General features: G+C 37.0%; 1 protein-coding gene across 1 annotated transcript in view; it reads right to left on the minus strand.

The window, feature by feature from the left end:
• Nucleotides 1–478: 478 nt before the first annotated feature.
• TBC1D8B (TBC1 domain family member 8B) overlaps nt 479–22,406 on the minus strand; it is a 72,129-nt gene continuing 50,201 nt past the window's right edge. The window contains exons 11-21 of the mRNA XM_006082275.3: nt 19,394–19,511; nt 18,191–18,476; nt 17,145–17,274; nt 16,518–16,616; nt 14,015–14,083; nt 13,608–13,848; nt 12,613–12,678; nt 11,092–11,175; nt 9,408–9,464; nt 4,927–5,024; nt 479–3,218 (exon numbers count right to left, since the gene is read on the minus strand). Coding sequence (XP_006082337.1) covers nt 2,823–3,218; nt 4,927–5,024; nt 9,408–9,464; nt 11,092–11,175; nt 12,613–12,678; nt 13,608–13,848; nt 14,015–14,083; nt 16,518–16,616; nt 17,145–17,274; nt 18,191–18,476; nt 19,394–19,511 — 1,644 coding nt within the window. The 3' untranslated portion in view covers nt 479–2,822. The remainder of the gene's footprint in view (nt 3,219–4,926; nt 5,025–9,407; nt 9,465–11,091; nt 11,176–12,612; nt 12,679–13,607; nt 13,849–14,014; nt 14,084–16,517; nt 16,617–17,144; nt 17,275–18,190; nt 18,477–19,393; nt 19,512–22,406) is intronic.

Below are 22,406 nucleotides of genomic sequence, written 5' to 3' on the forward strand. Positions count from 1 at the left end.
TTCTGCCATTTCTTCTGGTACACATGGTTGTGAAGATGTTTGGTTGTTCTCCTGCAATTTAGTCAACTAGATGGTGGGTGCTGAGAGGTTTGGCATCTATTTTGCTGGTGTAAATCAAAGTAGGTGGTGTGGTTCTGGAGTAGCAGCTGTAGTGTTAGCTTTTCATCATGACAGTAGGAGGTAGCAGTTTCCTAATCATAGAAGAGTTAGCAACTCCCTTGGTGGCCTGGTTCTCTGGTATAGCTTTGGAAGTTGTTCTTCAAAGCTCAATTTAGAGTCAGTTCTCTTGATAATTATGTAAGCCACTTAATGTCTGGTAATAAATCTTTGCCTGGCTAAACTAATAAGAGTGAATTCTGTTCTCTGCAACTGAACCTTAACTAATACAGGAAGGAAGTCCTCAAGTGAAAACTGAATTTAGTGTTAATAAAAATACATTATAACAAATAACATAGCAATATCATTAAGTAAACCACTTTTCATGTTTATTAGAATAGATTGATAACATTTATTTTATAAGACAAGAAAAGCCACTTTATAACATATTTAATGTAATGTATAAGGTATAATGCTCTGGTTCAGTTTGACACAGCTACATAAGATTTTAATATTAAGAACAACCCATTTGTTCAGCAAGGTAGCAACTATAAAACTATGTATTTTGCTTATTTCTCCTACAGACTGAGAAAATGTTAGTCTTTTTTAACTTGCATGTATAGTCTTGTTGCAACTGAAAAATTTGTTTAAGTATTCAATGTTAATTAATATCCCGCTACGATACAATACTAAGGTAATCTTCAATATTCTGACTTTAAAATATCAAATATTAATAGCATTTACTCTTAAGAAAGTATCTTTTTTTGTAAATACAATTCACAAAATATTCAACAAAATATGTGCAATAGTGCCTTTGTATATAAGCATAGAATAGAGCCTGTGTCTTTTTATAGCTACTGAAGTTTAATGTATCAATCATTACATAATAGCAAATGTGTGATAGTTTACATATAAACTATTAGCTAAATTCTAAAATGTGGAGATGTTTTAGCAAATCATTTCTGAGAAAAGGCATAGATGCTATTTACCAACTATCTCTTTAAATAGTAATTTCCTTGAAAAGACAAGGTTGACCAAATCATTTTAAAGACACTGCTATCAAGTATTAAGTGTTTGGTTAAGTCCAATTTATGAAATTTTCAAAGGGTTCACTTAAAAATTCTTGAGTCTTTCTGAAAATAATATATTCTATGGTGACAAAGCCATCTGTGTTACACCTTATTCACAATGGGTCCTTGTCAAAGGCTGACTATACCAATTTTTTCACAAAAGGAGACTTCTTGGGTCACCCGAGTCTAAAGGATGTCTATTCTTTCACTGTTTCAGATCTAAAAGTCAAAGGGCTTAAAACCAAAGTCTTTTTTGAAGAAAGAAACTCAGTGGATGATTTCTCCCCACAATTCTTAAGTCAAATGATTAATACATTGCTCCTATCAGAAGTGTAGTTTGCTTATTTTTTCTTTAAAGTGCTAATGAAGCCCATTATTTTTACATGGACCTTCACTGTAATGACTGATACATAAGCAGCATAAAGTATATAGAAATTTACATCTAAATCATATAGTAAAAACTTTTTAGGTAAATACCAGCAATTCTATACATTATCTTCACAGTCATACACACTAGTATACTTTATGAACTTGCCAGACTAATACAATCTATCTAATATAACTTAAAACGTGACTGGTAAAAATCCAAAATCTAAAGCTAGAATCAAAGCAGTCACAAGCTATTCTGAGACAAATGCCACAAACAGCAGTGCTCAGAAGAATTTCAAGTAATTTCTCAGTTTAATGAGAAACAGTTAAAATTGAACTTTTTCTTAACCCTTCTGAAAAAGCTGGCTTCATCCACTTAGATCCAAATCCAATATTGTTTTTCTTTATATTAGCCCAGAGTTTGAGTTCTTGATATATTTTTATCAATAACACACAAGTATGAGTCAGCAGCTTCTGAACTGCTCAGGTAGGAAGAATTTGGAAGTTACTAAAAATATTTATTATTAGAAGACAAGATTAGATTAACTTTAAAAAGTTAACATCATTTCAGTTAGATAACTTGAAAATGAGCCCCCATAGGGTAATCTTATAATTAAGGCTATAAATCTAAGAGCCTGGTTTTCTAAAGCATTGTAATAGGACTGTGCCAATTTGGAAAGTAGCATTCATCAGTATAACATATAATCATCATTAATACTCAAACATTAACACCACATTTTCAAAATTATCAGTTATTCATATGGAAATAGCGCAAACTAGTAATTTCTTTACCAAAAGTCTTACTTTGGCGCCCTCTGGTGGTATATTTAACACACTCCCCTGATACTGCATATTTTGTAAAGGTGAAGGTATTAAGAAGTACAAATTGGTAGTTACAAAGTAGTCACGGGGATGTAAAGTACAGTATAGGAAATACAGTCGATGATATAATAACTATATATGGTACTAGGAAGGTACTGGAAATATCAGGGGGATCACTGTGTAAAGTATATGATTGTCTAACCACTATGCTATACACCTAAAACTAATACAAAATAATATTGAATGTAAACTTTAATTGAAAAAGAATATTTTTAAAAATTACATTTGTATTGGAGAATATAAAAATTAGAGACTACCACAAAGGAATGATTCATTGTGTTTCCAAATATCTTTTTCAAACATTTTGGTAACATAATAAATCCCTGATCTCTACTCCCAGGAATCAAGCTGACAACTACAGGAATCTTAGTAAATTTGTCTGATAGGCAATTCGTGTTAAAAGATTTACATCTTGTTTCTAGAACTTAACTGAGAGTTTTTTGCGTGCTCTAGTTTGGCTTTTACATCTATGGGTTTCTCAAAAAACCTCACCACTGCTGGTTCATTCAAGAAAGAAGCAAGAATCTGTTCAAATGCAAATGACCACTGAGGTTCTTCCCTGAGCAAGGAGGGATCTTTCTCCAAGGGGCTTTCTGTTTTCCCCTCACTGGGTCCTCCAGAAGCACAAACTATACCAGAGAATCCTTTGGCTGATGATGTAGGGCTATGAAGTGTCCTTCCAACTTCTTCCATTTTGAGCAAAAGGCTGGTTACAACAGCAATGGCTTGATATAACAACTCTTCTTCAGGGTCCCCATGAAATAAGTTATAAAGGGTCTTTGAAAACTGAATAAACTGTGACTAGAAAACACAAGTTAGAAATACCGCATTTGATATTAGATTTAGCAAATATAAAGAGAACATATAAGTAAATAGTCACCTATTTCGAATTTGTATCATAAAACATTCACCAAAGAAGTAAAAGAACTGATCATTAATCCACAAATAAATCTTGGTTCTAGAAAGATGGATAGCAACAATAGAAAAATTCCATTTAAATCATCTCATTTGTTGCCCAATAGCAATATATTACTTTCAATTAGGCAAAGTCTTATATTTCCCTACATGTAAATAATTCATTCATTAATAAATCTAAATAAAAGGACTAAGATGAGGTACCCTTGATATACCCAAATGGCCAGAGTGAGCAGCTCAACCAGGATGACTTAAATTTAGGGAAAAATATTTTGGGACCTATCTAGTAGTACAGGGTAACTCTAAGGAGCCCATTTGGATATGTTTCTCTTTAAAGGCTGAGGTGGGACTCAAGTGGAGAAATCAACTGGTTTGTTTGATTAATTGTCCCTAGATAATCATAGATATTCTTAAAAGATATATCAATTTAAAAAAAAGATTCCAACACAAGCGTCCTATAAGTCAATCCTACCAGAAAAGTGTATCTGTAAATAAAGAGCAAATACAAAGGATGTACTTCATAAAAATATATTGTTCCACCCAGTATGGCTCAGTTGGTTGGACATCGTTTCATCCCATGCACAAAAAGGTTACTGGTTCCATTCCCTGGTAGGGGATGTGCAGGAGGCAGCCAATTGATGTTTTGTTCTCAGCTCTCATGTCGATGCTTCTTTCCCTTCCCCTCTCTCTCTAAAAATCAATGAAAATATTTACCCCCCAAAATTATATATATATATATATATATATATATATATATATATATATATAATATATATATATATATATTCCAAACTTTTAAGTTCACTTCTCTTTTTTCCTAACTTTATAGTACTGTTTCTAAGAATTTTAGAATAAATACATCCCATTGATTCATTTTTTAAAAGTACTTGTTCAACTATCAAATTACCAAGTCCATTGAGAAATACTAAGCTATTTGATGGTTCTCATTTTAGTAAAGTTCTGGGAATATTAAGGATCTATATTAACAGATTTTAATTAAAAATATAATAACATATAACGTATACTGACTAAATACTTTGTAAGAAAAGGATGGATTTAGAATTGTGTCCATACTAGTCATTGAGCAGGTTCAAATACAAGATGATTAGGAACCAGGGTGTGACTTATCTTAGTAATTTCTTATTCATAGTACCTAGCACCTGGTTTGTCATCTATAAGCACTAAAAATGTGTACCGAATAGATAAAAATTTCTAATAAAGATGGAAATAGAAAACACTGAAATATGTTATACATATCCATCTTTTCTGTAGGTACAAATGTCATAGCATAGAAACTACACTGAAACACTAGATAAGCCTAACCAATGGACACAGACAACAGGGGGGTGAGGGCGTGAGGGGGGGGGGATGGGGAGGTAATGGGGGGATAAGGACACATATGTAATACCTTAATCAATAAAGAAATTAAAAAAATAGTTTGATCCCATTCTTCAGTTCTCATTTGAAGCAGAGTTAATACACAGATGATTTAAATATTTTTGTAATAGCATGTTAGCTACTTTAGAGTTGGACATACCCACATTCATTAAAATATCATAAAAAACCTAGAATTTTTTCTTTGAAAGCACTATACCTGTTTCATTCTTGGTAAATCCTTAATGTTTTCTTCTTTTTTGAAAAGCTCATCTTGCCATTGACTAAGATATGCTTGAATATCAACTTTTCCTTTGCCTGAATGAGGAGAACAAAACCATTTTCACAATAAACAGCTTACTACATTTTTTCAAATCTCAAAAAAAATTATTATCGAAAGATATTTCACTGAGTTATAAGAGTCTATCTTTTTCTTTATCCAGGAAATTACCTGAATTAAACTTTAATTTCACCTAGTGGTTCTCAGGACACTTCTCCATTTCCATTAAACTAAAACTTTTACTTTGGGAAAGTTGGGCACTAGGGAATATTTGAAGCAAAATTGAGAAGGATGCATTTTAGATTAAACAGTACATGCTGGCTTGATGATGTAAATTTCATGTAGATATTTTCATGTATACTATGAAGTTTAAAATACCTTCTATATGATGTTCTTAACATGCAAATATTAATTGGTCTATGGTGGCTCTTTTTCTTTTCAAAACAACTTATTCATTCATTCATTTGAAGAGTTTAATTAAGATATTAATCTGACTTTATTGATAATTATAAAAATATTAAATGTGCCTATTACTTGAGACCTAGTATCCTCATACCAATATGAACTTGTCCTATCCTAAAGAAACATGTGAAAAGTATGTTAAAATGTAAGAATAAAATGTCTATTACAGCAGAATTTACAACTTAAATATCCATCAATATTGGGCTAGTTATTAAAATAAATTATGATACAAAGATGCAAGACAGAGGTGGAGTAGGTGGAAGTTACACTCACTTCCTCCCAAGTCCAAACTGGAATTACAAGTCAATCATAGAAAAATCATCCTGAATAACCAACAGAAGACTAGCTGAATGTAAGTCTTATAACCAAGGAATTAAGGAAGAAACCACATCGAGACTGGTAGGAAGGACAGGGATGTGAAAAGGGCTGGCCCTGCACCCATGGGTGGTGGCTGAAAATCCAGAGGATATCTCAGCTGCAAAGGTTCCCCCTGAGGAGTGTGGGGTCTCAATCCCATGTGGGGCTCCTCAGCACAGAGCACCAGAGCCTAGAAGAGGAAGTCACATAATATCAGGCTGTGAAAATCAGCAGGAATTCTGTCCACCAGGGAGAGACTGGAGTCCACTAGACACAGGCACCCTCTTAAAGGGCCACTGCACAAAATCTTGTTTATAGCCACTAACCCTGGGCTCCAGTGTAGGGAGGGCAGAGCAGACTACGTTGTGTGAGACTAAACTGAGGTCTGTGGCTCTGGCGAGAGAGCTGAAGGGAGTGCCACCAGGATCGCTGTGCTGAATCATTCTCTCACACCAGAGATGCCATCTTTCTTGGGTGGAGCACTCCATTTTTTATGGCATCAGCCTGAGGGAACTCCCTATTGCCCTGTGGAAGAGTCATCTGCCTAGGCCCGAGATATTGAGGTCCAGGCAGACTTATGGTGTGCCAGGGTGTGAGTTGTGTGTCTCTGGAGCAGAGGCCATTCACTTTCCAGAGCCTAAGTGGCACCACCCTTCCCCCATGGGCCATCCACTAGCCTCACTCCCCCTATCCCCAGTGGCCCTGCCCTGGCAAGCTTGGGCTCTTTAAAAGGTCAAAGCAGAATCAAAGACTGAGTTGTGTGGCTCTAGGAAGGGGATCATTTTTCCCTTGCATACCTGACCATTGCACAACCTTCCCTTCACAGGGTCAAATCTTGGTCTGTTTGGGCCTGATAAACTCTGGCTATCGTCCCCTTGATGACTCCCTGAGACCCTGCTCCACCACAAATGTTTTCAGGCTGCTGTTAGGTGGCAGTTGGCCTTGGTGTACCCTGAGATATTTGCTGAGTGGCCTCAGACCCAGCACTGGCACTAAGTTTGAATCTGTATAAACCTGGTGAACACCACTTGCCCCTCCTACCTGGTGACTCACTGAGAACATGCCTCATGCAACTAGCATTCTAGTGTGCCACCAAAGGCTTTTTTAGTGACTGAGCCTAACAGGCAGCTGGAAAGCAAAGGTAGAAATTGGGGTGCTTTGGACCTTTTGTTGATCTGCCCATGACCTTTGTGCTGGTGGAAGCCAGGTTTGGTGTACAGTTTGGCCCCTCCCACATGCACTCAGGCCCAGCAGAGGCAGCCAAAAACTGTGGATCGCTTTGTAGTTCCAAACAGGTAGCCCAGGGCTGGGCACAGGCAGTGCCTGACATTGACCTGCACCAGATTCCCTCAGGAGAAGTCCCAGAACCAACACATCCTGTGGCAGTATTAAGACTATATCAGAGCACAATTCAACTACCTCCACAATTGGCACACCCAAAGGGAGAACTTGGCAGGCACCAGACTCTGCTGGGTCGAATTCCACTTCATGGGGTCATACAACAGCAGTTCATATACTCTGGTTGGGGTTGATCTTCATAGTCAGCCAGCCCAAAGGCCAACCTGACCCATAGATGGACCGAGAGAAATCAAGACTCAACTACAACAGGAGGCTTAACATAAACCACACAAGGGACATTCCCGGAGCACCTAGCTTAAGTGATTAGGGGGACAGCTCCACTAAGCCCCTCAAGATACCTATTACATAAGGACACCATACCAAGACTGGGAGACATAGAAGATCTACCTAATACACAGAAACAATTACAGAGAGATAGCAAAAATAAGGAGACAAAGAAACATGCCACATATGAAAGAACAAGAGAAATACACAGAAAAATAACTAAATAAAATGGAGGCAACCAATATACCAGATAAAGAGTTAAACAAATGGTTATGAAGATGACCAATGAACTTATGCAAAAATGGATGAAGTGGGGGAGAATGAAGAGACAGTAAACATAAAAAAGGACATAATTACCATTAAAAACAGTCAGAAATGAAGAATACAATATTTCAAATGAAGAATACATGAGAAGGAATCAACAGCAGGCTAGATGAAGTAGAGGACTGATTCAGCAATTTGGGAAGACAAGGTAGCATTAAACACCTAACCAGAGCACTGAAAAAAAGAAGAAAAGGAATTAAAAAATATTAGGATAGTTTAAGAAACCTCTGGGATAACACAAAGCATAACAACATTTGCATCATACAGGTATCAAAAGGAGAAAAGAGAGAGCAAGGAATGTAGAACCTATTTGAAGAAATAATGACAGAAAACTTCCCTAACCTGGTGAAGAAAAAAGACATACAAGTGCAAGAAGCCCAGAAAGTCCCAAAGATGAATACAAAGAGGGCCACACCAAGACATATAATTAAGATGGCAAAAGTTAAAGACAAAGAATCTTAAAAGCATCAAGAGAAAATCAGTTAGTTACCTACAAGGTTGCTCCCGTAAGTCTGTCCACTGATTTCTCAAGAGAAACATTTTATGCCAGAAGGGACTGGCACAAAACATTCAAAGTGATGAAAAACAAGGACCTACGACCAAGTCTATTCTGTCCAGCAAAGCTGTTATAAAAGTATGAATAATAATTGGCAACAAATACATATCAACAATTACTTTAAATGCAAATGGATTAAAAATGCTTTAATCTAAAAACATGTGATGGCTGAATAAATAACAAAATGACTCTTACATATGCTGTCCATAAGAGACTCACTTCAGATGTAAAGATACACATGAATGTAAAGGGATGGAAAAAAGCACTTCATGAAAATGTAAAAAAAAAAAAAAAGCTGGGGTAGGAATACTTATACCAGGCAAAATGGACGTTAAAACAAAGGCCGTAACAAGACAAAAGGAAAGACCAAGCAAGCAATTCCACTTTTGGGTGTTTATAAAAAAAAACCACCAAATCACTAAATTGAAAAGACATACGCATCCCTATGTGTACTGCAGCATTATTTACAATAGCTAAGATATGGAAGCAATTTAATTATCCATCAATAGATGAATGGATAACAAAGAAGCAGTACATATATACAAGGGAATATGACTCAGCCATAAAGAATGAAATCGTGCCATCTGCAACATGGATAGGCCTAGGGGGTATTGTGCTGAATGAAATAAGTCAGACAGAGAAAGATAAATACCATATGATTTTACTTATATGTTGAATCTAAAGAGCAAAATAAATAAAATAGAAACAGACACAGAGAAAACACTGATGATTGCTAGAGGATTGGGGGACTGGGTGAAAAAGGTGAAGGGATTAAGAAATACAAATTGGTAGTTACAGAATAGTCATGGGAATGTCAAGTACAGCATAGGATATATAGTCAATAATATTGTAAAAAATATGTATGGTGTAAGATGGGTACTATATTTAAGGGGGTGATCACTTCATAAGTTATATAAATATGTAACCACTGGGTTGTATGCCTGACACTAACATAATATTGTACATCAACTATAATTGAAAAATAAAAATAAAAAACATTAAGTTAAATTAAAATGTCACATAAAAAAGTGTGGAATCTGCCTTTCCCCTTTGCTTAAAAAACCCCAATAACTTAAATTATATTCTTAGATCATAGTACCTTTTTCAGGGCTGTTTTTTACTGATTCTGCTTCCTTCCCACCTGCATGCTTGGAAACTAAAAGAAAAGAGGACAATTGCAATGTGTAAACTATTTAACAAATAGCTTTTGTAAAATAATATTTTATATTAAGACTCTTAAACACATTATTTGCTTCAATTCAGCAAACCAAGTTTAGCCAACCTGGCCTCCTATCATTAGAAGACAAAGTATTCAAGCCCAGCTGGAATGGCTCAGTTGGTTGAATACTGTCCCATGCACCAAAAGGTTACAGGTTCGATTCCTGGTCAGGGCACGTACCTGGGTTGTGAGTTTGATCCCCAGTTGGGGAGCATATAGAATACAACTGATCAATATTTTTTTCTCTTTCTCTCTCTCTCCTCCTCTTTCTAAGCATGTCCTTGGGAGAGGATTTAAAAAAAAAAAAAGAAGAGAAAGTATTCAAAAAACTTTTACAGTAAAAAGAACACTAGGGGGAAATCCATACGAAAAAATACCTAGGAGGAAGCATAACAAATATTAAGTATTTATTTCTGGTTGGTATTTTCTTCTTTTTTACTTTCCTCAAATTAAATATTTCTTTTATTATGAAATAAAACATACTGGAAGTAAGAAGACTGAGCTATTAGTCCTGATTGTGGCAATGACTCATTGTGAAATCTTGCAGAAGTCAGCACTTCTTTCTGGACCTCAGCACCCTTATCTATGTAATTAAGGGACTGACTAGATGATTTATTAGGTCTCTTCAAACTTTATGTTCAAACACTAACATGCAGTAAACATACATTAATTAGACATATTCCTCTATAAGACATTCATATTTATGAAAAAGAAGCAAAGGACACAAAATAAGCCCATAAACCTTCCAAATTATGTCTTGGACACAGACTCATCCCTGTCTCCTAAACCTACAATGATCTATATAATAAAAGCCCAGCGACCATTATGGCAGAACAACCAGAACGACTGGTTGTTATGACACCCACTGACCACCGGAGGGCAGACGCTCAACACAGGAGCTGCCCCATGGTGGTCAATGCGCTCCCACAGCAAGATTGCTGCTCAGCCAGAAGCCCGGCTCACGGCTGGTGAGCGCAGTGGCAGTGGTGGGAGCCTCTCCTGCCTCCGCCCGGCAGTGCTAAGGAGCAGCAAGCCAAGCAGTAAGCCAAGCAGTATGTAGCGAGCAGGCGGGTGGTTAGGAGCAAGGAGACCCAGATTGCAGAGGGCGCAGGCTGGGCTGAGGAATCTCCCCCACCCCCGCATTAATTTCGTGCATCGGGCCTCTAGTTTATAATAAGTATTTACTGTTTGAATAATAGCTATGACCTTCAATAATCAAAGATTCTATTGCCTTCATTGTATTTTTAAATAGGCATGAAAATGATCTGATATATTTTAGAAATTTCTGCAACATAAGTGGTAACAAACTGCATTTTCTTTCTAATTCTCCAGTAAATAAGAAATTCCATGCATCAAAACCAAAATGCAGTTTAGTCAGTCAAATATTTATGGAGTACTTAACATGCATTTAACATTGTGCTAAGTACTGGGGTAGCACAAAAGAATCATAAGGTATAATTACCCAAATTTTACTAGTGGTAGCTGGGTAAAGAATATTTAAGCCAGGAAGATCTCTATTGAGTGAGTAATTATCAAACAGATACATTTTTGAACAGATATTTACCATGGAGCTGACTGAAATAAAGTAATTCTTCCTCGGAAAGTTCATCTCCCTTTGAAGGGTCCTTTAATTTCACTTCAGTATAAGCTGAAAACAGATTACACAAATCAAATTTACTAACAATAAAGAATAGAAACAGGCCCTTTAACTTAAATCTGGGGACAGAGATTTAAGTAAAGGGTTTCTGTAAAAGACATACGAAGAAATGTGGAAGTAGTACTACTCTATTGTGTAGCAAGTAACAGGAAATACTTGATCACTTTGAGTTCTATTATTCCTCCTACTTACTTTTTTATAGTTTTCTGAGAGCCATTACAAGTTGAAATAAGATAATCTAGCATTTGGAAATCTCTGAAAATGTGACCTCAATTATTTAAAAACATCTTCAAAAATAAGGAAAACATGAAGTTCAGTACTCTAACAGATATGTAATGTTCTTTCTATTTTTGATCCTCCTACTAAAAGCATATTTATTACATGATAATATTAGAAATTTTAATGGCAACTTGACTTAGTAATGAAGGTTCTTCAAAATTAAACTATTTGGTGTTTTATCTTTTGTTTTTAATGCTGTGCTTGTGATCTGAGTGTGTAAAGAGTTAAAGATGGCTTTTAGATTCTTGGTTTGGTAAAAGCATGGTTTCTGGCTATCCTGGGAAGACTAAAAGAAATCCCAAGTGTAGCTTTAGACAGTGCTATTTGTTTTTGTGAATAACTATCTAAGTTAAAAGGTACTTTTGTAATGTTCCTTTAGTTGAAAGCCTAAGACTGTTTTCCCAAAATATGGATCAGGCCTGGAAAAGTCAGCCTCTTAAGGTTAGTAGGAAACACTTAAGTAAACTGGAATGGTGTGGTCACATGGAGGCAGTATGGTGGAATAGACAGAAACATGAGCTCTGGAGTCAGAACTCCATTTGAATCTCAGCCGTGTGATCTTTGGCAAGTAATTTAATATTTCTGACCCTTAGTCTCCTTATTGTCAAAATTGGAAGTATAATACCACTTTTCAGGAATATTGTGAGAATTAAATATAAGAATGCATGTAAAATAAATGCCTTGACAGAGCAAGTGTTTACTCAATAAATGGTAGCTTTAATTTATTTCCTTTTCCAAATGTTCACTATCACTGCCCTGGTCTCATTTTTCTGAATAATTTGTACTATTTCACAAGTTTGGCAGTTTGTTTAACGTTAAATTCTACTCTCTAATGACAACAACAATAAAAATTCAACTTTACACCAATATTCAAATGATAGGTAGTTCTTATAGACAAACTATCACTAAATTGATAGGCCACTAACAGGAGAGAAATTTGTGAACCTATAAGTTATACAGATTCTCTTCCATAGATTTCACTGTATTTACATATCAGCAAAGTACTGGTAGTATGATCCATGGGCCACAATAAAGGAATAACCTTATATACTGAATACTGTTATTTGTTAAAATGGAATTATATTTGTAATTATACTTGTTAAAAGGGAGTCAACTCCTAAACATCATTAAAGACTGTTAAACTCTTACCTGGAGGAATATGCAGCTTAAAAAGTAGTTTAAGCTTCTCAGTAAAACTTCCATTGTACATTATGTCTGTTCAATAAAATTTAATTGCAAATAGTCACATATTCAAAGGACATTTAATCAATTCCACCAATAAGATAAATTAAGATACAGATATTAGTCAAGAATTAAAATTCAGAAACCTTCTATTACTTAAGCTAACAGTTAAATAAACACCCAGTCAGCTAGATCCTCTCCTTCTGGTGTGTAAGCAAAATCCACTTTATCAAGTGACAAAATGCTCTTCTGCTGATCTCCCTTCCCCCAAATTCCTCATTTGAGGAGAGAATTCTTCAAGGGACAATCCCTGACAAGAAAGCATGTTGGAGTGCTGTAAAAGAAAGGAATGATAAAACTGACGGCCTATCTCCAGGTACATGTTTGTTGGATGTTTCTCTACTACTTTCCTTAGCTATGTGGTTGGATTTTTACTGAGAAAGTCCTCCTGAAGTACCCACGTGCTTGAGTGTAGGAAAATCAGGACATTCTCTTCATGTTAACTGTTAAAACATCCATATCTAACAATTTGCTTTTTTGGAAGGGTAGGGGCAAAATAAGACTGATATACTCAGACCTAGCAACAAACACAGAAAAAAAGTCCAGTCATTGCTAAAGCTGGAGACAATGTAACTCTGGCTGATAAAAATCTGACTAAAGCCCAGCTAGCGTGGCTTAGTGGTTGAACATCGACCTATGAACCAGGAGGTCATGGTTCGATTCTTGGTCAGGGCACATGCCCGGGTTGCGGGCCTGATCCCCAGAGTGGGGCATGCAGAAGGCAGCCAATTAATGATTCTCATCATCGATGTTTCTCTCTCTCCCTCTCCCTTCTTCTCTGAAATCAGTAAAAATGTATTTTTTAAAAATCTGACTAAATTGGCAATAATAGGTGGTACAAATATTTTTGGGGTCCCTTTACTTTTTGCTTGAAAACAGAAAATTATTCAACATTATCTTACCAATTGCAGAAGAGAATTCTTTGAAGTTGATAAGGCAGTCAGAGTTTTCATCCAACAATCGGAATGTCCATAAAGCTAGTGAGTCTCTGTTTGCAGAAGGAGCCCAGGGACTCAACAAGTGATATAGCACTCGGAACTGCTGGCAGTCAATCTGATACTGTTCCAAATATGGCAAACTGGGGTCATGGTGCTTCAATACCGGACAACTCAAACACCAATAATAAGAAAAAAACAGCTCTTTCTATTAAAAACAAATAAAAAAGGCAAGTCATTAAATGAACAAAAGTAATTTTATAAGCTTTGTCCTTTAAGCATGCCTACTAAAATAAAGATAAAAATATTTAAGAGTAGTTGTGGTAAAAAATATATTACAAGAATATTATTTTTCATTTAAAGAAGAACAGTACCTTAAAGATGATATAAAGTTCATCCAATTCATGAAGGCTCAATTTCACATCTTGTGATACAACACGCAACTTTAAAAAGATTAAAAGCAATTTAGAATTTAACACTCCAGTATAGAAATTCTCTTTGAATACATTTAGAAATCTCTCTCTGCCAGAGTAAAATACTTTCCTTCCAACTTTTAAATGGAGTAACAAAGGTAAATGCACCTAGTTCGCCCTTTAAAAAGGTTGTACATAGAAAATAGTTGAATTCTACTCTGATATGTCCAAAAGTATGAGTCAGTAACTTGGCCATTTAATAAAGCAATATAAACAAACCCATAGCTTTTACATACAGAGCAATAAACAAATTAGAAAATGTAAAGGAAAAAAGATGTTATTCATATTAGCAACAAAACCATCAAGAGCAAAGGAGTAGATAAATCCAACAAGAAACAATTAAGACCTATCTGATGAAAACTATAAATACTTACTAAGGACATTTAAAAAGGCATCATTAAAATGAATATTAAAAACTTTAAAAATATTTTATTAATTTCAGAGAGAAAGGGAGAGGGAGAGATAGAAACATAGATGATGAGAGAGAATCATTGATCAGCTGCCTTCTGCATGCTCCACACTGGGGATCGAGTCCGCAACTTGGGCATGTGCCCTGACCAGGAATCGAAGCATGACCTCCTGGTTCATAGGTTGATGCTCAACCACTGAGCTACACCGGCCAGGCCCACTTTTTAATTGGATTGCTTGTTTTTCTTTTGTTGAGTTGTATAAGTACTTTATATATTTTTGAAATTACCCCTTATCAGATATGTTCTCCCATAGAGTGGTCCCCCTTTTCATTTTGATGTTGGTTTCGTTTGCTGTGCAGAAGCTTTTATCATCAAGAAATCAACAAACAAGTGCTGGGGAGGATGTGGAGAAAAAGCAACCCTAGTACACTGTTGGTGGGAATGCAGACTGGTACAACCAGTATGGAAAATAGTGTGGAGTTTCCTCAAAAAATTAAAAATGGAACTGTCATTTGACCCAGTGATACCACTTCTACAAATATAACCTAAGAAGCCTGAAACACCAATCAGAAAGAATATATGCACCCCTATGTTCATAGCAGTGCTATTTACAATACCTAAGACCTGGAAATAGCTCAAGTGTCCATCAGTAGATGAACAGATAAAAAACCTGTGGTACATTTACACAATGGAATACTATACAGCTGTAATAAAAGAAAGGTCTATTATACTTTGAGACAACATGGAGGGACCTGGAGATTATTATGCTAAGCCAAATAAGCCAGTCAGAGAAAGACAAGTATCATATGATCTCACTTAGATGTGGAATCTAATGAACAAAATAAACTTACAAACAAAATAGATCCAGAGGCATGGAAGCATGCAACAGACTGACTAATCTCAGAGGGAAGGGGGTGGGGAGGCGGGAAGAGATAAACCAAAGAACTTATATGCATATATGCATAACCCATGGACATAGACAATAGTGTGGTGAAAGCCTGGGGAGGGGGCAGGAGTGAGGAGAATGGGGTCCATGGGGGAAAAAAAGGGGAGACATCTATAATACTTTCAACAACAAAGATAATTTTAAAAAAAGATATATGAGGCTCTTTAAAGTCAAATAAATTTTAAACTATCCTTAAAAATGAGAGTATTTAAAAATACTGTTTTAGCCCTGGCTGGTTTGGCTCAGTGGATAGAGTGTTGGCCTGCGGACTGAAGGGTCCCAGGTTCGATTTCAGCCAAGGGCACATGCCCGGATTGCAGGCTCGATCCCCAGTAGGGGGCATGCAGGAGGCAGCTGATCAATGATACTCTCTCATCACGATGTTTCTATCTCTCTCTCCCTCTCCCTTCCTCTCTGAAATCAATAAAAATATATTTTTAAAAAATACTGTTTTAGACATTTTTCCCTTTATCTTAGTATCCAGGATTAGGGGCATTGACTACTATGTAGGTCAGCTGTTCTTACTGACAAAGCACATCACAAATATGTTATGCTTAAATGCCTATATCATAGTACTCACTATTGAAGGTCAAATAATACAAAACATGTTAGTGAAACCAACATAATGAACTGGGTGAAAAAGGTGAAGATATTGAAAAGTACAGATTAGTAGTTACAAAATAGTCATGGGGGTGTAAAGTACAGTATAGGGACTATAAACAACAATACTGTAATAACTATGAATGGGTACTGTAAATATTGGGGGAAACATTTTGTAAAGTATGATTGTCTAACCACTCTGCTGTACACCTAAAACTAATACAAATCATATTAAATGTAAATTGTGATTAAATAAAATAAAGAAAGCAATTCCTCCAAAAGAAAATAACTTATTTCCTCTAAAAAATTTATAAGCTAAGCTGTAGCAAGAATCTACCTAAAAAGTTTAGTTTCTCTCATTTTCTTTACATAGAATAATTTTTAAAAGGAAATTGAAGAAAAAATTGTCACTCCAACTGGTATCCCCCATTGGGTAGTGGGTACTCACCACATTCTGCTTTGTTGTTTCCTCTAGAGTCTGTATCACATACAACCTATTTCGACAGCGCATGCTGTGTATATCTTCACAACGAATATTACCATATTTCTGCAAGAAATATGATTTTGGTAAATACTCATTCATAATAAACATCCGCTTCTCTTACAACTGAATTTCATCAGATTCAATTCCCAGAGGCTTTCATTCTATTTCTAGCTACTTTCTTAACTTGTTCAGTGATTATGCAAATTTTCACCTCCACATTTCATTTTCTCTACATATTCACTGGAGAGAATTCCATCTACTATGTGTCAAGAATAAGTACAAGAACATTAGTAAAATGCTTAGTCTCTAAGAAGAGAATAATTTTCTCCTTTTTATATAGAGACAGATATTTAAAAGTGGTAATTATTTGTGAAAGCAAGTGATAGTTTCATTTAATGAAAAGCAAATGGAAGGAGAGGAGGCTGCATAACCTAGGAACAGTTCACAGAATTCATTGTTAAAGTGAAGTCGTATTTTAAAATTATATCTTTACTTGTATTACCTTACTCTTAATATACCACTAGAGACATAACTATAGTATCAATTATTTTAAATATGCTATGCAATTATATATTTATATTAGAAACTTACCTCATTTGACTCTCTAATCAAATCTGTAATATCCACTCTAATATGACTGCTTTTTTCATCACTCACATTTGAACCCTGCTGAACACTTGAAGGCAATGGGCTATCCTTATTAGTGATACTGTCAAAGAACCTATCCAAAAGTGATAGTAATACAAGAATTAGTAGAAGTAAAATACAGAGAAATGACAGCTAAATTCTCTATAGTTAGTCAGAGGTTAATGTCAACTGAGAGGACAAGGGACAGTTTTATGAAGAAGTAAAATTTGAAGATGGTTTGGAATTAGGAAGACATGGGAATGGGAAATGGGATGGTGAAGTAATTATTTCAGAGGTGGGGAGTAGAACATGATGGAAACAAACAGGCTCAGAGTAATCCGAGAGTACTCAGAAAATACCACATAGCCCAGTAAGGATGGGATATAGGGTATGTAGAGGCATGTAAGGAGAAATAAGAATAGGTACATCAAAGCCTTAACATAGTGAGTTCTAAATGTTAGAGTGGGGTATTTATATTTCATGGGTACATAATGGGATTTGGTGCACCATTATAACAGTTACCCAATGAAATATTCATTCATTTAACATATACATACCTAGTGTATATGCAAACACACACACATACACACACCCCAAAGTGTTTTAACACAAAACAGCATTCAAAGAAAAGACAACAGGAAAATAAAGCTCAGTCTACCACTTAGAAAACAGAACAATTTTCCTCAGTGGATATTTAACATTATCAACTACCCATTCCCCTTCAAATTACTTTTACCCAGTGACACTTTATAGTTTAAACTGGGACTATGAAAATCCCAGAATAATGAATCAACAATATTAGTGGCTTACTTCAAAGTGATTTACTTTTGTTATATTCTAAGTGGAAACAGAGGAGTGGATTTTAGGAGTAGCTTTCTCATTCAACTAGCTTTGTGACTTTGGGCAAATTGCTTCAAGTTTCTAGGCTTAGGTTCCTCACCTATAAAGGGATTAAACAACGTAATCTCTAAGGGGCTCTCCAGATTTAAATGTTATGGTTCTTATAGTACCTGTTTAAAGCTGTCACGGCTTCAGCATCATCTTTACATGCCAGCAGTTTGTCTAAATTATAGTCAAGTATTGCCAATCCTAGTTGTAAAATGGCCTTTATTCCATCATAGAAGAAACAGTCCACCACATTCACTGCACTTTCAATAGGTAGTACACTAATAAAAAGTGTGAGGAACCATGAGAGAGAAACTGAAGAAAAGAATGTCATATCGGTCATGTGTTCTGTTAGCTGGGGAAGGTGATCCCTGATAAGTTCTTCAAAGACCGCCTGATCTACCAAGGCACCTGGAGAACATAAAAAGAAGTTTAAAAATGAATACCTTTCAAAAGGATTTGTTACCGATACTTCCCACGTCTATTAGTATTCTGATAAACCTCATTTTTCTTCCTTAAATTATGAACTTCTTCAGTGCCTTTTCTATATTTTACAAATCTCTTTATCTGTTAATAGAGTGTCTTGCATCAAGAAACACTTGAGAAACTCAGTTCAAAATCATTTGAACAATTATTTATTAAATTGTTACTATGCACAGAAACCTGTAATACACCAATTAATGAAATGGTCTCAACTTCAATAAGCTTAATATCTAGTAGAACTTAAGATAAATACACAAATAACTAAAATGAAAGACCATGCAATCAATGATCTAGCCATGATTCTGAAGGTTTCTGAGAGTACAAGGGAGAGACTATCTATGGTTTTAAGGCAGGGGAATCATAGATCTATAAATATTTGATTACTCAAGAAAATATTATACAATTAAGAAACCAAGAACTTGGTCTTTCTTTCAAACCTTTCAAATATCTATACAATTCACATAAATGTGGAGATTTTAAGCTGACTAAAACCTCTTATCAAGAAACTATTAAAAATTATACAGCAGCTCTTGATGCTTTAGATCATCATTGTTTTAGAAATACAGAGAGAGTAAATTTAAAATTTCTATTTTATTAAGAAACAGACCAGGTACTTTTTTAAAGCAACATATTAAACAATCTTCCCAATTATTATTCAGTGCAAAAAGTTCTTTACTTGAGCGTGTCTATGAATGTGACATATTCATATTGCTTGCATTTTGTATATTCTAAAACCTAATTGATCTGTTCTTCCATTTAATAATTGGATAGACAAGAGGCATATAAATTGTTTAGAAAAGAAATATGTGTTTTTTTTCATGTGTGTGTGTTTTTTTTTTTTTTACCAATGATTCGACGATTAAAATAATCAGGCAACATTCGTTCACATACAGCAACCAGAAGCCAAAATGCTTCTTCCTCTTTTGCATACAGAAGCAACACTGAAGTCAAAATGTTCATTGCCTAAAATTCATAGAGAAATTAAAAATAGTCACTTAGATGATTCATTCATTTAAACTACTTCTCAAAAGAATTCTGTATTGATAAGTTTCAATGAATAAATAGAATTGATATGTAATCCTTATGGGTACTCAACCCATTATGAATTAATCTGTGGCAGAGAGAGCTAGCTATCAACCATAATCCATACCCCCTTCTTCCATAGTGTCTGTGCTCAGCAACACAACATTCTGCAGACTTTTTTGTAAATAGGTATGACCAAGAGACAAGATCCTCCAATAGAATGTAGGTGAGACATCAAAATTACAACTAAACTACAGAACAACCATCATTCAGAACCAACTGAAATCTGCCTGAATGGAGGTCATACAACTAGGGAATTAAAAAAGAAGACACATCGAGATTGGTGGAGGGGTGGAGACACGGAACAGGCTGGCCCCGCACCCATGTGTGTTGGATAAAAACTGGGAAGGATATCTCAGCTGCAGAGATGCCCCCTGAGGTACAAGGGGTTCTATCCCCACACTAGACCCTGAGCCCAAGGTTCCAGCACCAGAAGAGAAGTCCCCACATCTTCTGGCTGCAAAAATAGTAATGGAGATTGAGGCTGAGGGAGACGGGGGTGGGGGGGAGGGCTGCTGAGTCCCAGCTAGTTCCTCTTAAAGGGCCTTGAGCACAGACTTAATTGGACTCACTCCCTTTGAGCTCCAGAACTGGGGCAGCAACTCAAAAAGTATCCAAGCCTGGCTGGTGTGGCTCAGTGGTTCAGTGTTGACCAATTTCTGGTTCGATTCCTGGTGAGGGCACATGCCTGGGTTGCAAGCTTGATCTCCAGTAGGGGTTGTGCAGGAGGCAGCCGATCAATGTTTCTCATCAATGTTTCTATCTTTCTCCCTTGCCCTTCCTCTCTCTCTCTCAAATAAATAAAAACATAATTTTTTAAAAAGGCATCCAAGACATACAAGTAAGAACTGGATTGTTCGACATCAAGGCAAGAGCTGGGGAGGGGGCACAGCTTTCTCTCAGACAGAAGTGCTTGCAGAAGCCACTATTCCTTTGATGAGCCCCCACCCCTACAGAGTCAGCAGGCCCACACCAAGAAACATCATAATTAAAATACAAAAGTTTAAAGACAAAGAGAGAACCATATCTGAGACTCCATCAACCTGGATCACACTGTTTGCCCCACCCTGATGCCCCACCCTACCCCAACCAACTTTCTGGCCCACCCAAGGTTTCTAGTGGTTTTTCCATACAATGGGCCTGTCTTGGCTCATGCTTCAGATTTGCCTAAAATCTCTCAAATAAGCAAGCATCTGGCCTTGTTGTGCCCCGTATCTCTTGCTAAATGGCCCCAGGACTGGCACTAGTAGCAGCTGGCCTTGGTTAGCAGCTTGGCCTCACTGGGGCACCTCTAAGCCTAGCACAGTGGCAACCATCTGCTGATGGATTTGCAGCTCATGTGGGTGGCCTCGGGCAGAACACAGGAAGCAGCTGAACTTAGCCTGTACCTCCTTGGAGGCCCTAGAGCTGGCACCCATTGAACAGCTTCAGACCATGTCGAAGAACCACACAACCACCTCCACAGTGACACACTCAAGGAGTGAACTCAGCGGCCACTAGAGCCCAGCTGAAGTAATCCCTGCTCTATGAAGTGGGCCCCTGCAGAGCTGATCCTCTAGGTAGTCGGTAGTCAGTGGTTGCAGCCAGTCCTTACAGCTAATTGGCCTAGAGGTAACCCCCCACCCCCACTGACGTGCCAACAGCCATCATGGCTCAACTACAACATGAGGGTATATACAGCCCACAGGGAGCATGCCTCGAGTAACCAGCTTGAGTGATTGGGGTGGCTGTGCCATTGGACTCTACACAACCCCTACCACATCAGACCACTCTGCCAAGCCTGGGAGACACAGCACCTCTACCTAATACAAAGATACAACTACAGGGAGGCTACCAAAATGAGGAGACAAAAAAACATGTCCTAAATGAAAGAAGAGAACAAAACTCCAGAAAAAGAAATAAACAAAATAGAGACAAGCAATCCACCAGATACAGAGTTCAAAACACTGGTTATAAGGATGCTCCATGAACTAAGAACTTCAACAGCATAAAAAAGGAGCAGTCAGAAATGAAGGATACACTAACTGAAATAAAGAATAATTTACAGGGAATTAACAGTAGAGTACATGAAACTGAGAATCAAATCAGGGATTTGGAATATAAGGAAGCAAAACATGCCCAATCAAAATAGCGAAAAGAAAAAAGAATTAAAAAAAAAATAAGTATAGTGTAAGGAACCTGTGGGACAACTTCAAGAGTACCAAATTAGGGAAACCAAGATGGCGGCATAGGTTAACGCCGGAGTTTGCTGCCTCGAACAACCACTTCAAAAATACAACTAAAAGACGGAACGGACATCATCCAGAACCACAGGAAGGCTGGCTGAATGGAAGTTCTACAACTAGGAGGAACCGAGAATCAGAGGAGGCGCAGTGCTGAAGTAAAATACTAAGGTGCGGAGTGCGCGCAGCGCGGGCTGGTGGCTGAGGGCGCGGTTTGTCTGTTTCAATCCGGAGGGAGCCTCAGACTCAGAGCTCCAGATCCGGGCGAGTCTCTAGGGACCCAGACTCAAACGAGAAGAAGGAGTGTCTCTGTACTATCCCTCCTCCGAAGTTTGGCTGTTGTTGTGGAACAGAAGCAGAGCCCTGGGGATGGACTGAGAGCAGCCATAACTGCTCCCTCCTCCGCCCTGTCGATCCCGTGGGACCCGCCCCGCCCAAGCCCTGCACAGAGGCATTTGCCGGATAGCCCCAGGCAAAGGCTAGATTAGCACCTCCCTAGAGGACACAAGTTCTTCCACTGCAAACACAGCTGATTATCACAGCCAGTCGGCCT

The sequence above is a fragment of the Myotis lucifugus genome, unplaced genomic scaffold (genome assembly GCF_000147115.1).
Source record: "Myotis lucifugus unplaced genomic scaffold, Myoluc2.0 scaffold_2, whole genome shotgun sequence".
NCBI lineage: Eukaryota > Metazoa > Chordata > Mammalia > Chiroptera > Vespertilionidae > Myotis > Myotis lucifugus.